Below are 18,588 nucleotides of genomic sequence, written 5' to 3' on the forward strand. Positions count from 1 at the left end.
TTTTTGTTATATCAGATTTTTACCAGCAGAAAGCAGTCACCCTCAAAGCTTCTAGCACTGCTCAAAATCAGAATACCAAAAAAACAGCCTGAAAAAAATCAATTTCCTGAAGGAGTGTCCCTGTTTTGGCTGCTATGCTATTAAATTGTCTTTATCTCAACCCATGAATGAGCTTGTTGGTGTTTGTGGTTTTGTTGTTGTTGGTTTTGTTTGTTTTTGTTTGCTTGTGTTTTTGTTGTGTTTTGTTTTTATTCTCTCCCCCAACCCACCAAGGGGGTGGGGAGGCAGGTAAATGGCTGTGTGGTATTTGGTTGCCAGCTGCAGTTAAACTACAGCACGCAGCTAAGATAAAAATACCATAAGATTATCTTAAAAGACTTATGTTTTATATTTGGAGCCTTACTTGTACAAAACTAGACAAAGCAGTGAATTACAACATTCAGCTCATTTCTTGCAAATAAAAATTATTTCCAGATAAAAGCACAATCTGAGGTTTGTAACAGTATTTTCCACATTAGTATTTGAAAATATGAAACTAAATGAATTAATTAATTATTAATTCATCCATATGGTAAGCACTGGATCAAGAACATTCTTATACAACCACAGAATAGTTTTAGGTTGGATCTATGCAAATAACTTCCCATACATCTCTCCTATGAGAGTCTAATTGCTGATAAAGTTCACAGTTCTCTAATCTCAGGAGAATACGATAAACATGTTTTCCTAAGTGTCTTCTACAGTTAAGTCAAGTCACATTCTCTTTATACCCACCTTCTTCACCTACTTCAACATTATTTCAGGTCAATTATATTAGCCATATATTTACTATCTGATGCACATCAAATAGGAACAGGAATACTCTGGGGAAAACTGAAATAATAAGTAAGCAAACCAGCAACACCATCCCAGTCAGCTAATTCAGTACTTCGACAAGTTAAAGCTCACATTCACTGTTTGTTATCTCCTAAGCCCAACTTAGGAGCCTTCAGAGAGCTGTTTTACCACCTCAGGTGAAGACTGAAGGGTTTTTTTTCTACTAGCTACTTGAAACTTCCATCCTATCACAAACACATACTTTCAGAAGGTATTCCATCGCTGAGGACATGGCTTTTACTGCTTAGGAGTCTGTTGCTTCTCAATATGCAATATGCTTTGATGTTTTTATAAATAATTTTAATTGCTTACTGGAAAAAAGTATTTTATGTCCTCTCAAAACTTATGGTATGTTTGCGTACTTGAACATGGGCAGACTTTAAATACCATAGTAATATCTTCCACATGGCAAGAACAACAAACTATTGTATTCTGAAATGACCATGGGAAAAAGCATTAGAATGCTACCAAAAGGTAATATGTGAGAACGCTTTAATCTAAATAATAACATACAAGTGTTTTTAAAACTGGCCAGATCAGTTATGAATTAGTCACAAATTCATTTCACAATTCAAGTCTTAGGTAAACAATCGGAGGGAATGAAATAACTGGTTACTCACTGTTTCTTCTCATTCATTTCCCATGCTTCAAGTATTCGTTCTATTAATTGGCACTTGAGGAAGAGCTAGCAGAAGAGCAAAATATGCTTAGTAGCAGTGAAATGGAAAACTATTATGCATTTTACAGTTGATTTCAAAGTCTTACAAGACAAATAATATAAGGTTCAGGATAAATACTTTCACTGAAAGGTTTCAAGTTGAGAAGCAGCAGTCAGATCCCAAACAGAAACCTAGAAGTTAAAACTACATTAATTCTACTTCTCTTTATAGCTGCTGAGTTGTAGTAGCACCAAGCTATTAAAAGCTATTGTAATTCTTAAAAATAAGAGGAACACTTTCAAGGAAAATAAATACTTATAGCTCTGCACATATGCTCACTTTGGATCAGCAAAAATCTACTCTATGGCATTTTCAGGTTTAACACCCTAAACTGACATTCAAAAAAAAAAACCCACCAAAAACCAGAAAAATATTCCTGTTCATTCTATACATAGAGTAATATTGGGGTATATTTTATGTAAGAGTAGCTGCTACAGTAGCCTGGAGACAACAAAATTCAACAGATTCCCAAAACACCCACAACTTACATGTTTCAGCAAAAGATTGCCCCCTGTGGAATCCTGATCTGTAATTGTGCCATTTTCTGTGCTTTCAAGAGGACTTGCAAGAATCAAAGCAATACAGATTTCTACTTGAGTATGCAAAAAATTGTTCCATGTATACTTAAAGAACATGTCCTATAAAACAAATTCAACAAGGTTTATACAAAGGTCTTCTCATGAAACGCAACCAATAGTCTCATTTCTAAAAGTCATTTGAATGACTACACAGGAACAAATTAATTTTTACAGTAAGTATTATTGTGCAAGACAAAATTTGTGACCTACAAAAAAGTTTATTCTTGTACCTGCTATTATCTGAACACAAGGACTATCATACTGGATCAGAACAAACTCAACTGTAACTGGATTTATCCAGGGGGAAGGCAATAACACAATTTCAGAGAACAAAGAGAGGAAGGAATGACACTCACTACTTATATTCCTTCTGCTAGCTGCAGCCCAGAGAGTCCTACAGTCAGAAGCATTACTTCTGACCTTAGTAGCCCTTGACAGATTTCTCTTTTTTGAGTTCACTTAACTTTCTAACACCTGCAATACTGTTTATAAAGTCGTGCTCACTTTAGTGAGATTTTTTACAAAACCATATCTACCTGTTCTGGAGTTATCATCTACTAATTATATTCTTCTGTTACAGAAGGCTACCTCAGATAACCTAGACGCAATTTAAGATTATTAAATGCCATATACATACTGAGGCTGAGATACAATACACAGCATTCAGTTAATCATGTTCCCTTATCTCTACATTTTCCCCTCTTCAACACCAGAAAGATTTTCCTCAAACTTTATGTCCAGTTATTTTACACTACTTCTAACTGGAAAACTCAAATGATTGCTGCCACTGACAAAATAAAATTAGTTATGGAAAGATGTGCAGTGTCTGGAACCATATTAAACAATTTCAGTCTCCTTCAAAATAAAGCTTCAGTTTTCTTTCAGTTCTCTTAAACAAATAACATCCTACAATAAAGATATGCTACTGGAACTAGACAATTACTTTTCTTAACAGTCAAGTCTGCACAGTAAGGCATGTGGTGTTTCAGCAAACAGCAGGAAGCACTGAGAAGTTTGTATGGCTATAGTTACTTTTTTCCTCCCCTTATGCAATTACTTTTTTCCTCCCCTTATGCAATTACTTTTTTCCTCCCCTTATGCACATTCACCCCTCACTGAATTTAGTTTATGAAATAACCTATTTAACGCAGAATAACAGAATCATTTTAGTTGGAAAAGACCTTTTAGGATCACCAAGACCAACCGTTAACCTAACACTGTCAAGTCCACCATGTCCCTAAAAATCATCTCCCTACAACCTCCTTTCAGGTAGTTGTAGACAGCAGTAATGTTTCCCCTCAGCCTCCTTTTCTCCAGGCTAAACAGCCACAGTCCCCTCAGCCATTCCTCATAAGACTTGTGCTCCAGACCTTTCACCAGCTTTGTTGCCCTCCTCTGAACTTGTTCCACAACCTCAATGTCTTTCTTGTAGCGAGGGGCCCAAAACCAAACACTGTATTCAAGGTGCAGCCTCACCGGTGCTGAGTATAGGGGGATGATTGCTCCCCTAGTCCTGCTGGTCACACTGTTCCTGATACAAGCCACAACGCTGGTGGCCTTTTTGGCGACCTGGACACACCACTGGCTCACGTTCAGCCAGATGTCAACCAACACCACCAGATCATTTTCTTCCCAGGCAGCTTTCCAGTCACTCTTTCCCAAGCCTGTAGCATTGCATGGGGTTGTTTTGATTCAAGTGCAGGACCCCAGACTTGGCCTTGTTGAGCCTCATACAATTGGCCTCAGCTCATTGATACAGATTGTCGAGATCCCTTTGTTGAGCCTTTCTACACTCAAGCAGTTTAACACTCCCACCCAACTTGGTGTCAGGTGCGAACTTACTAAGGGTGCATAAGATACCCTCATCTAGATCACTGATAAAGATATTAAACAGAACTGGCCCCAGTACTGAGTCCTGGGAAACACAACTCATGACCAAGTGCCAACTGGATTTGATTCCACTCACTCTTTGGGCCCAGCCACCCAACCAGTTCTTTACCCAGTGAAGAGAATACCCATTTAAGCCATGACCTGCCAGATTCTCCAGAAGAATGGTGTGGGAAACAGCAAAGGCTTTACTGAAGTCTAAGTCCACAACATCCACAGTCTCTCCCTCATCCACTGAGTGGGTCACCTTGCCATAGAAGGAGATCAGGTTGGTCAAGCAAGACCTGTCTTTCATAAATCCATGATGACTGGGCCTGATTGTTTGGTTGTCTTGTATGTGCCACAGGATCAGCACTCAGGATGACCTGTTCCATGATCCTCCCTGGCACCAAGATCGGGCTGACAGGCCTGTAATTCCCCAGATACTCTTTCTGGCCCTTCTTGTAGATGTGTCACATTTACTATCTTACAGTTGACTGGGACCTCCCCAATTTTGCCAGGACTGCTTATAAATAATTGAAAGTGGATGGGTGAGCACCTCTGCCAGCTCCCTCAGTATCTCTGGATGGATCCTATCTGGCCCCACAGACTTGTGTGTATTTAAGTGGTGTAGGAGGTCATTAACCATTTCTCCTTGGATTTTTTGGGGCTTTGTTCTACTCCCTGTCCCTGTCTTCCAGCTGAGAGGGCTGGGTACCTGGAGCACAAATGGTCTTACTGAGGCAAAGATGGCATTTAGTACCTCAGCTTTTCACTCGTCCTCTGTCACTATGTTTTTCACCACATCCACCAGAGGTTGGAGATTCTCAGCCCTCCTTTTGTTGCTGACATATTTAGGGAAGCTTTTTTTTATTTCCTTTTACAGCAGCAGCCAGGCTGAACTCTAGTTGTGCTCTGGCACTTCCAACTTTCTCCATGCATAACTTCATGGCACCCTTGTAGTCCTCTTGAGTAGCCTGCCCCCTCTTCCAAAGATTATAAATTCTCCTTTTATTCCCAAGTTCCAGCTGAAGCTCTCTATTAAGCCAGGCCAGTCCTCCCCACCAGCTCATCTTTAGGCACACAGGGACAGTCTGCTCCTGCACTTTTAAGATTTCCTTCTTGAGGAGCAACCAGCTTTCCTGAACTCCTTTGCCTTTCAGGACTGCCTCCCAAGGGACTCTGACAGCCAGCCTCCTACACAGGTCAAAGTCTGCCCTCTGGAAGTCCAAGATAGCAGTTCTTCTGACCACCCGCCTTAATTCTCCAAGAATAGAAAACCTGATCATTTAATGATCACTATGCCCAAAGTGACCTCCAACCAACACATTACTCATGGACTCCTTCTCTGTTTACAAACAACAGGTCCAGTGGGGGGCCTTCTCTAGTTGGCCCACTGACGAGCTGTGTCAGAAGGTTGTCTTCCACACACTCCAGAAGCCTCCTAGACTGCTTCTGCTGTGTTGTATTTCCAGCAGACATCTGGTAAATTGAAGTCCCCAATGAGAAAAATGGCTAGCAATGCAAGTTTTCAAAGTGTGTACATTGCCTTACACAACATATTTAGGAACAACTTCAGTTGTTGTATACAAGTTAGCACCTGTCCACAACAACCTGTCCTCCAACTTGTGCGGAGATTGATAAGGTTACAACTACAGCTGTATTAATTAGTTGAAGGAAAAAGGGATTTTATACTAAAACAGAGAAAATATTTATACTTTGTTTGTAACTGTTTGCTTAGAAGCAGAAGTTTATATACTGTATTCAGAAACTGTAGTATAAGTTTTGGCATGTTTTGGTAGTTATTTTTTAACCAATACCAACTTTTGAATTTTTTGGTCAACCTAAATACAAAAAAAAAAAAAAAAAAAAAAAGTCCTACAGTAGCTGAAGTATGAGATAGGAAGTATTACAAGTATACATTCCACTTTAGCACAAAAGCAGTGAGTTAACTGACTGAAGGTTTGCTGTGCAACATCTTGCTTTCAGAGGTTTGAAGGCATACAAACTACCAAGAATAACTGTCCCTTTATAGGACACTGCTGAGATACTATTTGGTGTGCAATATATTATTAAGAGAAGAAAATGGGTTGAGGGAACAACTTAATAAGAGAATGTAAACAGCATGACAGCCTTGAACATGGCTGAAAAATTCAGAACATACAGATAAAAAAATAAGCTTGTTATCTGCAGTGACAGAAAGACCAATCAAGATCTTAACAGCAATCCTTAAAAATAAACAAGTCAGCATAAAGTTCTTACCAGTATTACTCCTATACTGTTAAGCTCTATAAGCTCCTGATTTACACTGCTTGTATTTGTCTGTAAAAGGCTAGATATTAATTTGATAACATTTAAACGTGTGTTTCCCACAGGTGGATCCAATATACCCCAGGATGTCTTCATGACACTCTTCTGAAAAAGATACACACATAAAATCCATTAAAATATCTTTTAAAACCAGCCCATCATTACTATGCACAATGACAGGGTAGTGCTTAAAAATATATACAATCAGTCCTTGAACAACAGTCTTACCTTTACCCTGCAAAAAAGCAACTTTATTTCTGAACCCTATAGCTTATTTTATGTACATAGACCAGAAACACTAAAACCAGCCACGTGAAACCAATGACACTGTAAAAACTGATTGTTAACTACAGACAGGATCTCAAAGTAGATGCATTCTACCCAACCTTGAAAGGAAACAGGAAATACTACCTAGGAAATGTTTCTCGCTAGTTAATCCATGTACAGTTATAGTCTACACCACAGGTGTCAAACACACAGCCTGTGGTGCTGATTCCAGCCTGCCTCCTTGTGTTATCCAGCCCAGCACTTTGTTTCCACGCAGCAGTGCCAAGCTCCTTGTTCCCAGGCTCCTGCCAGCAAGCTGGTCACACGGTGTGTGATGGGCATTGTGCTGCAGGAACATGGTGTTTGAATAAGTCTGACAGACCTGCATTACAGGATTATCACTGCAATAGTTATGGTTAGAGAAAACACCTTTTGGGATTTCTCTGTGCACAGAACAAATGGGCCTTGCAGAAGAGAGGACAGCAAAGTTGTTAAAATAACTTTGCTCTGTCTGTTTTTCCCCGAGGTATTTATTATTTTACCAGCTGTATACTGCATTATTACATGATGCCAGCATTTCCCTCTTCTGCTTGTGCTATCAGGAATATTTTAACTTGCTCAAGCGAAATGTGGAGGAGTAGTATGCTATAATTTCTATGGTATTTCTGATTAGAAATGTGTTCACGTGTAACAGTTTGGAGGATGAGAAGGGTCAGAGAGAAGTATCAAAAGAGCTAAAGGCTGCATAAGAGTACCTGAATGTTTTATTCCTTTTTAGTTAATATACAGTTAGAGTTACTAAGTGGAAACTACTGAGTTTCCACTAGTGATACTGAGTTGCCATGGAGTGGAAAGAAACCAGACACCATTTCTGATTCTACTCTGAAAGCCTTTCACCTTCCTGTTGCTCTCAAAACCAGTTTCACATCTAGTAGATCAAAAATATTTGCTTTTGTTAATTAAAACAAAATCTAGCATTCTAAAATGCAAGACTTAAATCTATTTGATTAAGTTTATATAGACTTTTTAAAACAGGACTGTATAAATGTAATTTTAGGACTGTACAAACAGTCCTAAAATGACATTTTACCTTTTAAAGACAACATGAGGCTGATGTGGCCCCTGGTGAAAATGAGTTTGACACCCCTAGTCTACACAGCTACAATATACACAAAGCAGCTAGGTGGACAGTCAGTCTCTCATTACATTGCAATGTCTCAACAACCTTAACTTCATACACTTGAAAACAATTTAATTAAGCAACAAGTTTCCCTGCTTAGTCTAATGTTATAGAAGAAACAAGCTCCATCTTGTCTTTGAAGGAGTTAGCTCCAACACCGCAATAACCTCTTTCCATGCCCTGATGGGTCCTTGTATTAATATTACAATCATAAGTTGCACGTTTCTTACATTCACATTTTTGTTATGTGACAACTCTTCTGGCTTGTTAACCTGCCAAGTGCCAGTCAATAAGAAAAATCTGGTATTAGCTACAATAAGGGCTAAAAATCTAGTAGCTAATATGCAATGAGCAGGGGAATTAATAATGAAAACATCTTCCTATCTTAAGGTATGAACACATATTGACAAGGAGCCTACTACTGCCTTCTGTAATACTGGATGTCATTTTTGCTTGACTATCTTCACCCCTGCAGGAGAAAAAAGATGACTGACATACTGCTAGTTCATTTAGCCCATAAGGCAAAAATCAAAAGGATGCTCATTTAACTAGTATTCAAAATGAGCAATGGATTCAATAACTTCGCTAAGTGAGACTCAGATGCTAAGTATGCCTAATCATCAGAAAATAATCAAGTATCTGATGTGACTCTGCTTCTATTGTAACTTGTCATGTTGCAATAAAGACAGTTTATTTGCATTTTATTTCCTCTTTTGCATTTGGAAATCTTGAGGTCTCATCTTCTTCAGTCTAAAACTTTAACACTACCTTGACCGTGTCTGATCTGGTATTTTATATACCTTTAGTCTTTATTTTTACTTCAGCCCACAGGTCCTTCTCTCTTATGGACTGTGTCACCCAGTACAGGGTGCAGTGCTTAAGCTGTAACTCTGCCAATGAAAATTTGAGCGGAAAAATATAAATAGATCACTGGTAACTTCCCTATTTATACATCTCATATTTATCTTTTACAACAGGATGACACAGATAAGTCACTTAAATCAATTTAAAAGTCCAAAGAATTTAACTTGACTACAGTGCAGAGTGCACATCATGGAGCTGGTGTACTTGGAGTCCTTGCCAAGCCCAGAGGAACTGAGCAGGCCTCCTGCGGGCCATGTCAAAGTTCCAAACAACTGAAACATAGTTTCATGTTTCCATAGTCCATGTTCCCTATCCAGATAGGATTTCCAAGAAGAAAACAGGACCCACCTTCAGAATATATAGCAAATCTCTTATTGTTTTTGGAAACAAGTAATTGCCTCAGGGCTGTTCTGCTAATTAAACAAAGTTTAAGCTGGAAAAGCATATCATTTAGCACAACACACTGGGGACAACAGGGACAACAATAATGAACAGCAAAGCTCAGAACAGGCTGGGAAGGAGCCTGGCCACTTGACCAAAAGTTGTTGAACTGGATTTTGTTATTATAACCTGCCTAAAGTACAGTCACACAGTGACAGGCTTATTTCCATTGATGTGGTAACACAAGATTTCACTTACTTTTGGAGGCTCAAGCAGGAGTTCATGGAAGGATGAAAGTCGTGCCTTTATGGCTTCTAAAACACTTCTGTTGACCAAATATGTTGAATTGCTCATGCCTGGAGGACAGATCTCTATATGGCCTTCAAATCTAAAACACACATAAGGAAAACCTGACAATATCAAAACTAGTTGTAAAACATCTTAGAGAGTGACACAGTTCTGTGAAAATAATTAAGAGGCAAGTTAAAAGGTTACAAATATAGTGTGAAGTACTTGTTGAACAAGGTTTTTCCAAACACTAGGCCCAGTACTTTTAGATTTGTTGTGCTTGAAATCTTCAACATGGTTTTGAGATAAAACATTACAGCTTTTTAAGGCAAACAAAGAGCTTCTACTCATCTATCCTGAACATAAACAAGTTTGTTGTGACTGCCACTTAACAGAATGAATCCTGTCTGCAATTGCTAACCTAAAGATATGTAAATCCTTTCAGTTTTAGGTCAGTCTGACAAAGGTAAGGGTGTCTTGCAAAACACCTGATCACAAACTACAAAGACTACTGACCTTGCAGCTTTAGACATTTTGACACCTGTACGATTAGTTGCAGTCTTGCTTTAAAACATCAAGACTGTTGGATAAAGTGTCCTTTAGGTGAATGTTGCTCATTATATGCTAAAACGATTATGTAATGCAATATGCAAATGTGTAACCAATTGGCTCTTTAGGACTGCCCTGAGTAGTGATAAGATTTTTATACAAAACAGCTGTTACTTTTCTTTCTGTTATGCTGGGTTTATTCCAGCATCCACACTTGCACAACTCTCTAATAAACAATATCTTATACCTGTGTGCTACAATTTGGCTTTTTTTGCACACTGGGTGATAGAACCTTGGGTCTGGGTCAAGAAGTTGAATGTTCCACAATGATCTGTCCAACAGCTTCTCAAAGTGAAGTTGTAATAAAATTACAAATAACTTTTTTTTTTAAAAAACTCAATGCCTACTCACTGCAGTGTATATATTTACTCTATTCCTTGTATCCAGAAACAAACTGATGAAATGCAATTAGCCTGATCTGCCAATTGGCACTTTAACTAGCTTCTGGAAAAAAACTGCAGAAAGACCAGTCATTTGCTGAAAGTGTACTAATGCCAACTGCAATCACTTTGTTTGCTCTTTTACTTCTTCAGATATGAGAAGCCATAAAAATAGTTCCATCAAAAATACAGGGAAGACACTTGCTATTGCTGAACAGTACTTGAGTTAAATTATGCAAGCATAATTTAAGCAAAATAAGAAAATAAGAACACTCACGTCTGTCGTCTTGTCTCAAGTAAGGTCAATAGTATTTGGATTGCACTGACTATTGCAGATTCATTTTTTTCTTTATGGAAAATATTAGACAGCAGCTGCTCTACAATTTCTTGTCTGAAAAGAAAAGTATTGGCATCAGACGTAACACTTAACATCAGTAGCTACCATTCCCTATGTAAAATTAATAAGGGGATAACACAAAGAACACTACTAGCTATTTCTAGATAGCAGGACAATTGCTCCCATCCACACTGCCCCCATCATGTTTTCTTATTCCTTCCAGTGATCTATTTTTTTTGATATGACAACCAACACTACACAAAGGGAGTTTTCAGCCAGATCAAAAACCTGATTCAGCTTGCCATAACAGCCACACAAACCTTCACCTATAACAAGCAAAAGAAGGGAATACAGGAGAATCTTCTCTGTCAGAAACACTTAGATCAACCTAAAACAAGTAACAGATTAAGGCCAAAATATCCCAACTGTACTCTGCACAATATCAAACTGACCTCCACATGTCTGATTCCACTAACTTTGGCAGTGTGGGAAAAATTTTTTAATGATTTCTAACAATTTTTACTTGCTGAGGTATTTTAAATAATACAGAGAGATGATGGATAGCAAAATAATTCACCTGAAAAGTAGAGCCTGCCATTTCTAAAGGTTTTCATATGCAAAAGTTAAAAATTTTTTTTATGAACCGAAATCAAATCAAATTCAGAAAGGCAACTTACTTCTCTAGACTTGCAAGCAGTGGATCTGGTTCTGAACTGTTCTGTACTTGTAACATCTGGTCTCTGCTCAGACGAATAATTTCACAGAGTGACTGTGATGCATTTGAGTGCCTCTGGAACAGGAAAACATAGCTTTGCACTATGGTGGTAACAAAATCATACAATCATAGAATGTCCTCAGTGGGAAGGGACCCACGAGCATCATGGAGTCCAACTCCTGTCCCTGCATATGACAACCCCACAGTTCACACCATACATTTGAGGGCATTGTCTTGTCTTTTCTTGAATACTAACAGGCTTGGGGCTGTGACTACTTCCCTAGGGAACCTGTTCCAGTGCTCCACTACCCTCTGGGTGAAAAACTTTTTCCTAAAGTCCAAGCTAATCCCTGCCCTGCCACATGGTTCCTGCCATTCCCTCCAGTTCTGTCATTGGTTGCCAGAGAGAAGAGATTAGCACCTACACTTCCTCCTCCCCTTGTGAGGAAGCTGTAGGCCACAATGAGGCCTCCCCTCAGTCTCCTCGAGGTTGAACAAACCAAGCAACTTTAGCTGTTTCCCCTCCAAACCCTTCCCCAACTTCATAGCCCTCTTCTGGACACTCTGCAGCAGCTTTTTCATACTGTGGCACCCAGAAGTGCACACAGTACTCCAGGTGAGGCAACACTAGTGCATAGTAGAGCAGGTCAATCACCTTCTTTGAGCAGCTGGCAATGCTGCACTTGATGTACCCTAGGATACTGTTGGTCCTCTCAGCTGCCACGGCACACTGCTGGCTCAGGTTCAATTTCCCATTGATCAGAATCCTCACATCTCTTTCTGCAGAGCTGCTTTCCAGCCTCTCATTCCCCCACCTGTATGTGCAGCCAGGGTTGCCTTTGTCCCAGGTGCAAAATCCAGCACTTGCCCTTGTTAAACTTCCTGTGGCTGGTGACTGCCCAGTTCTCTGATTTATCCAGATCCCTCTGCAAGGCTCTCTGCCCTCTGGAGTGTCATCAGCAAACTTAGTATGCCCTCAAGTCCTGAGTCTCAGTCATTTATAAAGACACTGAAGAGTGCTGGCCCTAAGATGGATCCTCATGGAACTCCACTAGTGACTGACCACCAGCCTGAAATAACCCCATTTACTAGAACCCTTTGAGCCCAGCCTGTCAGCCAACTGCTCACCCACTGCATTATGCGATTATATAGGTGTGTGCTGGACATCTTGTCCAGGAGAATACTGTGAGAGACAGTATCAAAGGCTTTACTGAAATACAAAAAGACCACATTGACAGGCTTCCCTTGGTCAACTAGGTGGGTAATGTCGTCATAGCAAGAAATTAAGTTTGATAAGCAGGACTCTTGAACCCGTGTTGGCTGGGACCAATGACTGTATTGTCATTCAGATGTTTTTTCATAACTCCCAGAACAATCTTCTCCATGATTTTGTCAGGAACAGAAGTGAGGGTGACAGGCCTGTAGTTGCCAGGGTCATCCCTGTTGCCCTTGTATATTGGGACGTTTACCAGCTTCCAGTCAACTGGGACTAATCCAGGGGGAAAAAAAAAAAAAAAAAAAAGTAATCACAGAGAGAGGTCTTGCTATGATATCAGCCAGCTATTTAAGTACCCTCAGATGAGTCCCGTCATACCCAATTCACTTGTAGGGATCTAGCCGGAGTAGCAAATCCTGTAGAAGTTCCAGATTGATTGGGAGTTTATTGTTCACGCAGCCATGGTTTTCTAACTCAGGGCTATGTGGGCCCCCAAGTCCACCTTTGGTGTTGAAAACTGAGGCAAAGAAAGCATTAAATGTCTTGACTTTGTCTATGTCCCTGTTTATAAGGTGACCATGGGCCAACATTATTTCTAGTTTGCCTTTTGCCATTAACATATCTTAAAAAGCCTTTTTTATTGTCCTTCACAGTACTAGTCAGCTTCAATTCTAATTGAGCTTTGGCCACACAAATTTCCTCCCTACAGTAGCGAGCAGCATCTCTGTAGTCTTTCCATGACACATGACCTTGCTTCCACTGACCATTCAGTTTCTTCTTTTGCTGTAGTTCAAGAAGATTCCTGCTCAACCAACCTGGCTTTTTGCTTCATCTGCTAGATTTCCGGAATTTTGGAATTGCCTGGTCCTGTGCTTTTAGTAGGTGGTACTTAAAAATCGACTAACACTGATGGACCCCAGCACCTTCAAAAACTTCTTCCAAGGGAATATTACAAAGTAGTTCTCTAGATCCCAGAGGAGAGGGAACCACACTTAAATACTGAAATCAGCATACTGAGTAAAGTAAGCAGAAATCAGTAAAACTAAGATTTCTACTACCACGCTGCACAGCATCTAGCTGAACAGATAAACCCAGAAGAGCGTCAAACCAATACTTACATCTTCATCTTGAGACGGATGTACAATTTCTACAAGCCTCTGAATAATTCTCTCCTCATTTAACCACTGCAAAAGTGTTTGTGTGTATTAGTAAGAATGTTATCTAAGTGAATGAATTAAACTAATTAAAATTAACAAAATGAAAAGAATGCCACAAGTCATACTGTCAGTATCTCTAAATAAGGACTATCAGTAGTTTAGAAAAAAGGAAGAGTAAAATTAATGTTTCTGAGCAACTGTAAAAAAAGCCTTAGGTATAATTTTTAAATAAACTTTCTGATGCCAGAAAGGGTGTTCAGTAAGGTCCAAAACTTTTCAAAAACTTCATCTGCCAGTTGTAAGTTAGATATTAAAGACCAGGGAAAGGGACCCACCACTCAGGTTTTAAGTTGTCCCCACAAGCACTGTTGCTCCACTAAAAGACATATGGGCAGCTCCAAGCAAAAAAAAAAAAAACACCAACAAACCCACACACCAAATTTCAGCACATTTAAGAACTAACTTTGTAAAACCAGAAGAAGATAAGCCATTTTACAGTTCACCCATGTCAGACAAAAGCTCTGAGACATTTCACTTACATTTAACACTTCTTGTCGTGGCTGTGGAGGTTCTATGCAAGTCAGTAGCCTGAGCAGTAAGTCCATTATAGCAGAGGTCCCTATGTGCTTAATAATGAGGTCTACAAAATCATGTTTCCTCTTTAAAAAATCCACAATCTAGAAATTAAAAACAAATAAGCTTACATCTGCTTATCTGTATGTTACATGCTAAATTACACCAACCAGTTTTAGCTTCCTAGCCAAATGGAAAAAATAAATGAGAACTTTTTAAACACTTTTGCCACCTAAAGCTTGATAAATTAATACATGATAAAATAATACATACAGAGTAGCAAAAGTGGCACAGGACAGATTCATATTACAGAGTGTTTTGGGCCTCCTCTATATACCAACTCGCTGACCATCAACTACTTATAATCCAATGCATAGTCAGCTTTCCTTTTTGGTATGAATTACTCTCATCCCTGCTTAGTGGGCAAAGTTTGACACAGCAAAACCTTAACACAATAGAAACAAATACAGAACTCACCAAAGCAAAGATACAGAATAGAGTCACAAACTTAATCTGCTCAGGGACAAGAGCAGCTCTTCACAGTACTGGGCCACATGAATGCAGCATACAACATTCCTAAATAAGGACTTCAAATGTCCCTCACCATGTCCTATAAACATTCTTCACACCAAAATGGACCCACCCCCAGTGATTCAGTTCACTTACCTTCACCTCTAACAGCAGTTAATGCAAATATCACCACATAAAATACTGAGCTAAGCCAAAAGGTAAGCACTCACACACTGACTGCACAATTTTCATAGCTCAGGCATTTCTGAATCAAGTACAACTTACTCATACACATATTTTTAATCCTGTGCATACAGTTTAAAGAAAGTGTCTTCATCTAGTATGGAAGTTGAATGGTCTTTTTTGACTCCACTGCTATTCTTCAAATGTGCAGCTTAAAGGCAGCACTGCTGAGTACTACAACTTCATTAAAGCACTTGTTAAACTGGAGAGCTTGTAAATAGTTACCTGTTCTGGTTTTCTACTTATAAGAATACTTAGCACCTTGCTGAAGAAACTGGCCAGTAAAGGGTTTAGAGGAGATTCATTTAAGAGGAAGCTGTACAGTTTCATAAGTAAGGATTCTTCTTCTCCCAGCCTATCATTGATCTGTGAGACATCTGATGTAAGCAGCTCACATGATATGTTTGGATATCTGGGGAAAAGGAAAAAAAAATTATCCATCATTCATACTTCAAAGTTGTCATACTTCGAGTTCTGAATTCAGAACCTGGTAAGGCTTCTGACCAAGTTTTAAAGCAGAGTTGATCTGCACTAATTAAAGCATCACTGCATTTCAGCCTACAAGCTCTATTCTTTCATTTAAGAAATGGGCTACTTTGTTCTTCAGTAGCAATAGGACAACACTAGGGAAGTGCAGAAAATAAAATGCAGGCTTTTATTTGTAAGATCTAGTGTTAAATTCATCTGTTCAAGTACTGATCAACCTCTTTTTTTGAAGGTAAAAAGAGTTAGTTACCAAGAAGTTAAGCAAACATAGTACTGAACCAATACTGGGGAGGGAGCAGTGTGTCTGACCATTTCTAATGTAACAGGGATTTTATTTAAAAGGTCAAAAGTAAAAGTTCAGAATTATATAGATAGATATAGATATATTTCAATTATGTAGAAATTCAGTGAACTAGTCGAAGTCTGACAAAGCCTGCAAAACTAGTTAGCACTGCTTCATGGCAGAGTCAGAAGCACAGTTCAGGACATTGAGTAATGAAACTAAGAGGCCATCAAGACCTAGTTATTTCCTGCCTTGGACAGTATTATCACCCACTCTAGACTAACACTAAGTTTGACAGCATCATCAGCTTAAGGTTTCTAAGTGAAAGATGCTTTGACTTCAAACACTACTAGAAACACTTACAGGAGGCTTGGTTTACCAGAAATGGTGAAGTGCTACAACTAAGAGTGTAGCTTACTTCACAATATTTTTTTAGATACTATTTTAAGAAAAAAAGCAGCTTTCTACATAACTCTAAAATAGGCCAAAAATGGTAGAAGTGCTTTTATACTAATTGCTAGGTGTACTTTTGAGTTTGAACCTTCTCAACAAACTAGTTGAAGTCATGGCCATACTCAATTCTTACAGTTCTAGCTCTGCAAAGGAAAACACTAGCAACTAGATGTTAAGAATATTCTTTGAAGGAGTGGTACAGACCTTATTATAAGCATCCTCAAAACATATCACCAATCATCAATAAAACAAAAGCTAAGCACTTAACTATACTACCCAAATAGGGTTTTTCATCCAACTGTTTTCTTAAAAATCACAACTACAAGTTTCTTCACATGAGCTCCAATTTGAATTTTTAAGCCTCCTTCAGACAGCAACTGGTTTTGGAAGCACTTGTGAGTAAGAGGCTTCCATTTGGAAAATACGCAAATATTAGAATGATTTATTTAAAAGTTCCACAAAGCCCCCTGAACACAAACTTACTCTGAAGAGTACTATATGCCAGCACACAGGAATTTAAAACACACTATCAAATTAACTGGAGTAAGTTACTCCTCTTTCCACCTTCCCAAGTCTCCCCTACCCCCCAAAGTTTTCCTACTTATATCTTATTTTTTCATCCATGTCTTGAGGTGGCTCTTCGATAATAAACGAAACTAAGTCTTCCAAACATTCTGACTTCAGCAGAAACTCTATAAGTTTGCGATTCTGAGCCTTGCACTCTTGCAGAACATCCTCTTCATCCATTAATTCCTTCAGTGTTACATCTTCTCTCTCTAGAAGTGTATCTATGTGAGATGACGAATGGAGATCAAATTTCCAAAACATGCTGGTCTGGATAAAAAGAATATAGACAAAACATTAAGTTTACCAATCTATCTAAGCAGTATTTGTAGTAACACTTCATAGTAGTATTTCATAGTTCCTCGTCCCAAAGGTACCCGCATACACAGAAACTTTCTAGAACTCAAATGAGAGACAACGGTAGATGCTAATGATCAAAAGCTACGAAATCAGGTTTGATTTAAGATGACTGAATACTACATAGTAATTTTTGTACCTTCAGCAGCAGTCAATATTCGAACAGCCAAAGAAAAGTTAGGCAGCTCCAGGGTTTTACTTACATGAAAGGAACATGCTAATCTGCATTAAAGAAAAAAGGATAACTTCAGTTTCATTTTTCAATTTATTGCATCTGCTCTTCCCAACCTTTGTTTTGAATCTATGCACCAAATTTCAGACTCAGAATAACTTGTTCAGCAATTAAGAGTTAGAAGATAAAATGGGCACCGCATAAATGCGCTACAATACTACCCCTACTGTTGAAGAAAACACCTATAAAAGGTGGAGGAATTACAATAATTTTAACTTGCAGGCAGCATACATCAAAGTACTGGAAGTAATATAGGACCTACTCTCTCACTGTACCTCCCTCCACAAACCTGACACAGAAGAAGGGACAAAAAAGTATCCTATGCTAATACATAAAACGGCAGTGGCCCCAACCACTGAAACATAGAAAAAGCCGTAACAGAATTGTATAATTATGAGCAACTTAACCTTTCCTTACAAAACACTTTGGCACCTGTACATTAATCCTGTTGCTCTTAGACACCTTGCAACCAGTTGCTACTGAGACAACCGTGCTATCAGTCTATGACAGATCCAATGAACTGCTGATTTCATCTCTTAAGCTCAATATAAGAATTCACTCTGTTACTCCCTCTCTAAAACAGGGCTTTTATATGACAATCTCTGACACAGTATCAGCTGGTCTTATATGAATGCAGAATTTAAACTGATTAAGAGAGATACAACAGATAGAGACCACTAAGAGAAAGCATCCTTAAAATTCGAAGGAGCATGGTTTTGAGCAGTACTCAAACAAGGAAACACTCCTTTTGCTTCTTTAGTAACTGCATTCCATGTGTGAAGAATTAATTAAATATGTTAATTACTGCTGTGCATTAGCAACATCACCAGCTGCAAGGACATGTAATTACCACAAAGAAAGTAGGTGAATAGTACTATTTTAGCCAGAATACTTCTGTAAGCTGCAGGTTGTATGCAGAAGCAAGCTTAAAGACAATCAAACTATGCTTTTGCCATGCACTGTTATAAAAATCTACAAAAACTAGAATATAAATATCTAATTCTTATGCAAAGAGGTCAACAGCTTTAAACATTTACTTCCAAATTAAAATTGATTCAGCATGCACACTACAGCTACTTGGAACAGTGGACTGTAAAATTTATTATAGTCATTGAGAAGTTTAGAAAACAGATACAAGTCCAAG

At 38.7% G+C, this 18,588-nt stretch overlaps 1 protein-coding gene across 36 annotated transcripts in view; it reads right to left on the bottom strand.

The window, feature by feature from the left end:
- The window catches only part of PPP6R3 (protein phosphatase 6 regulatory subunit 3), a 64,953-nt gene that overhangs the window by 24,323 nt on the left and 22,042 nt on the right, over positions 1-18,588 (bottom strand). For 34 of the 36 annotated variants that reach the window (XM_065064930.1, XM_065064924.1, XM_065064928.1 and 31 more), the window contains 10 exons: positions 16,893-17,125; positions 15,295-15,481; positions 14,283-14,420; positions 13,705-13,770; positions 11,333-11,445; positions 10,596-10,709; positions 9,300-9,429; positions 6,302-6,454; positions 2,084-2,233; positions 1,497-1,561 (listed from right to left, as the gene is read on the bottom strand). In XM_065064930.1, coding sequence (XP_064921002.1) covers positions 1,497-1,561; positions 2,084-2,233; positions 6,302-6,454; positions 9,300-9,429; positions 10,596-10,709; positions 11,333-11,445; positions 13,705-13,770; positions 14,283-14,420; positions 15,295-15,481; positions 16,893-17,119 — 1,343 coding nt within the window. In that variant the 5' untranslated portion in view covers positions 17,120-17,125. Of the gene's footprint in view, positions 1-1,496; positions 1,562-2,083; positions 2,234-6,301; positions 6,455-9,299; positions 9,430-10,595; positions 10,710-11,332; positions 11,446-13,704; positions 13,771-14,282; positions 14,421-15,294; positions 15,482-16,892; positions 17,126-17,351; positions 17,435-18,588 lie in introns of all 36 variants that reach the window. The other 2 variants (XM_065064932.1, XM_065064923.1) reach the window with 1 other exon arrangement.

The sequence above is a fragment of the Columba livia genome, chromosome 5 (assembly GCF_036013475.1).
Source record: "Columba livia isolate bColLiv1 breed racing homer chromosome 5, bColLiv1.pat.W.v2, whole genome shotgun sequence".
In the NCBI taxonomy this organism is placed as follows: Eukaryota; Metazoa; Chordata; class Aves; order Columbiformes; family Columbidae; genus Columba; species Columba livia.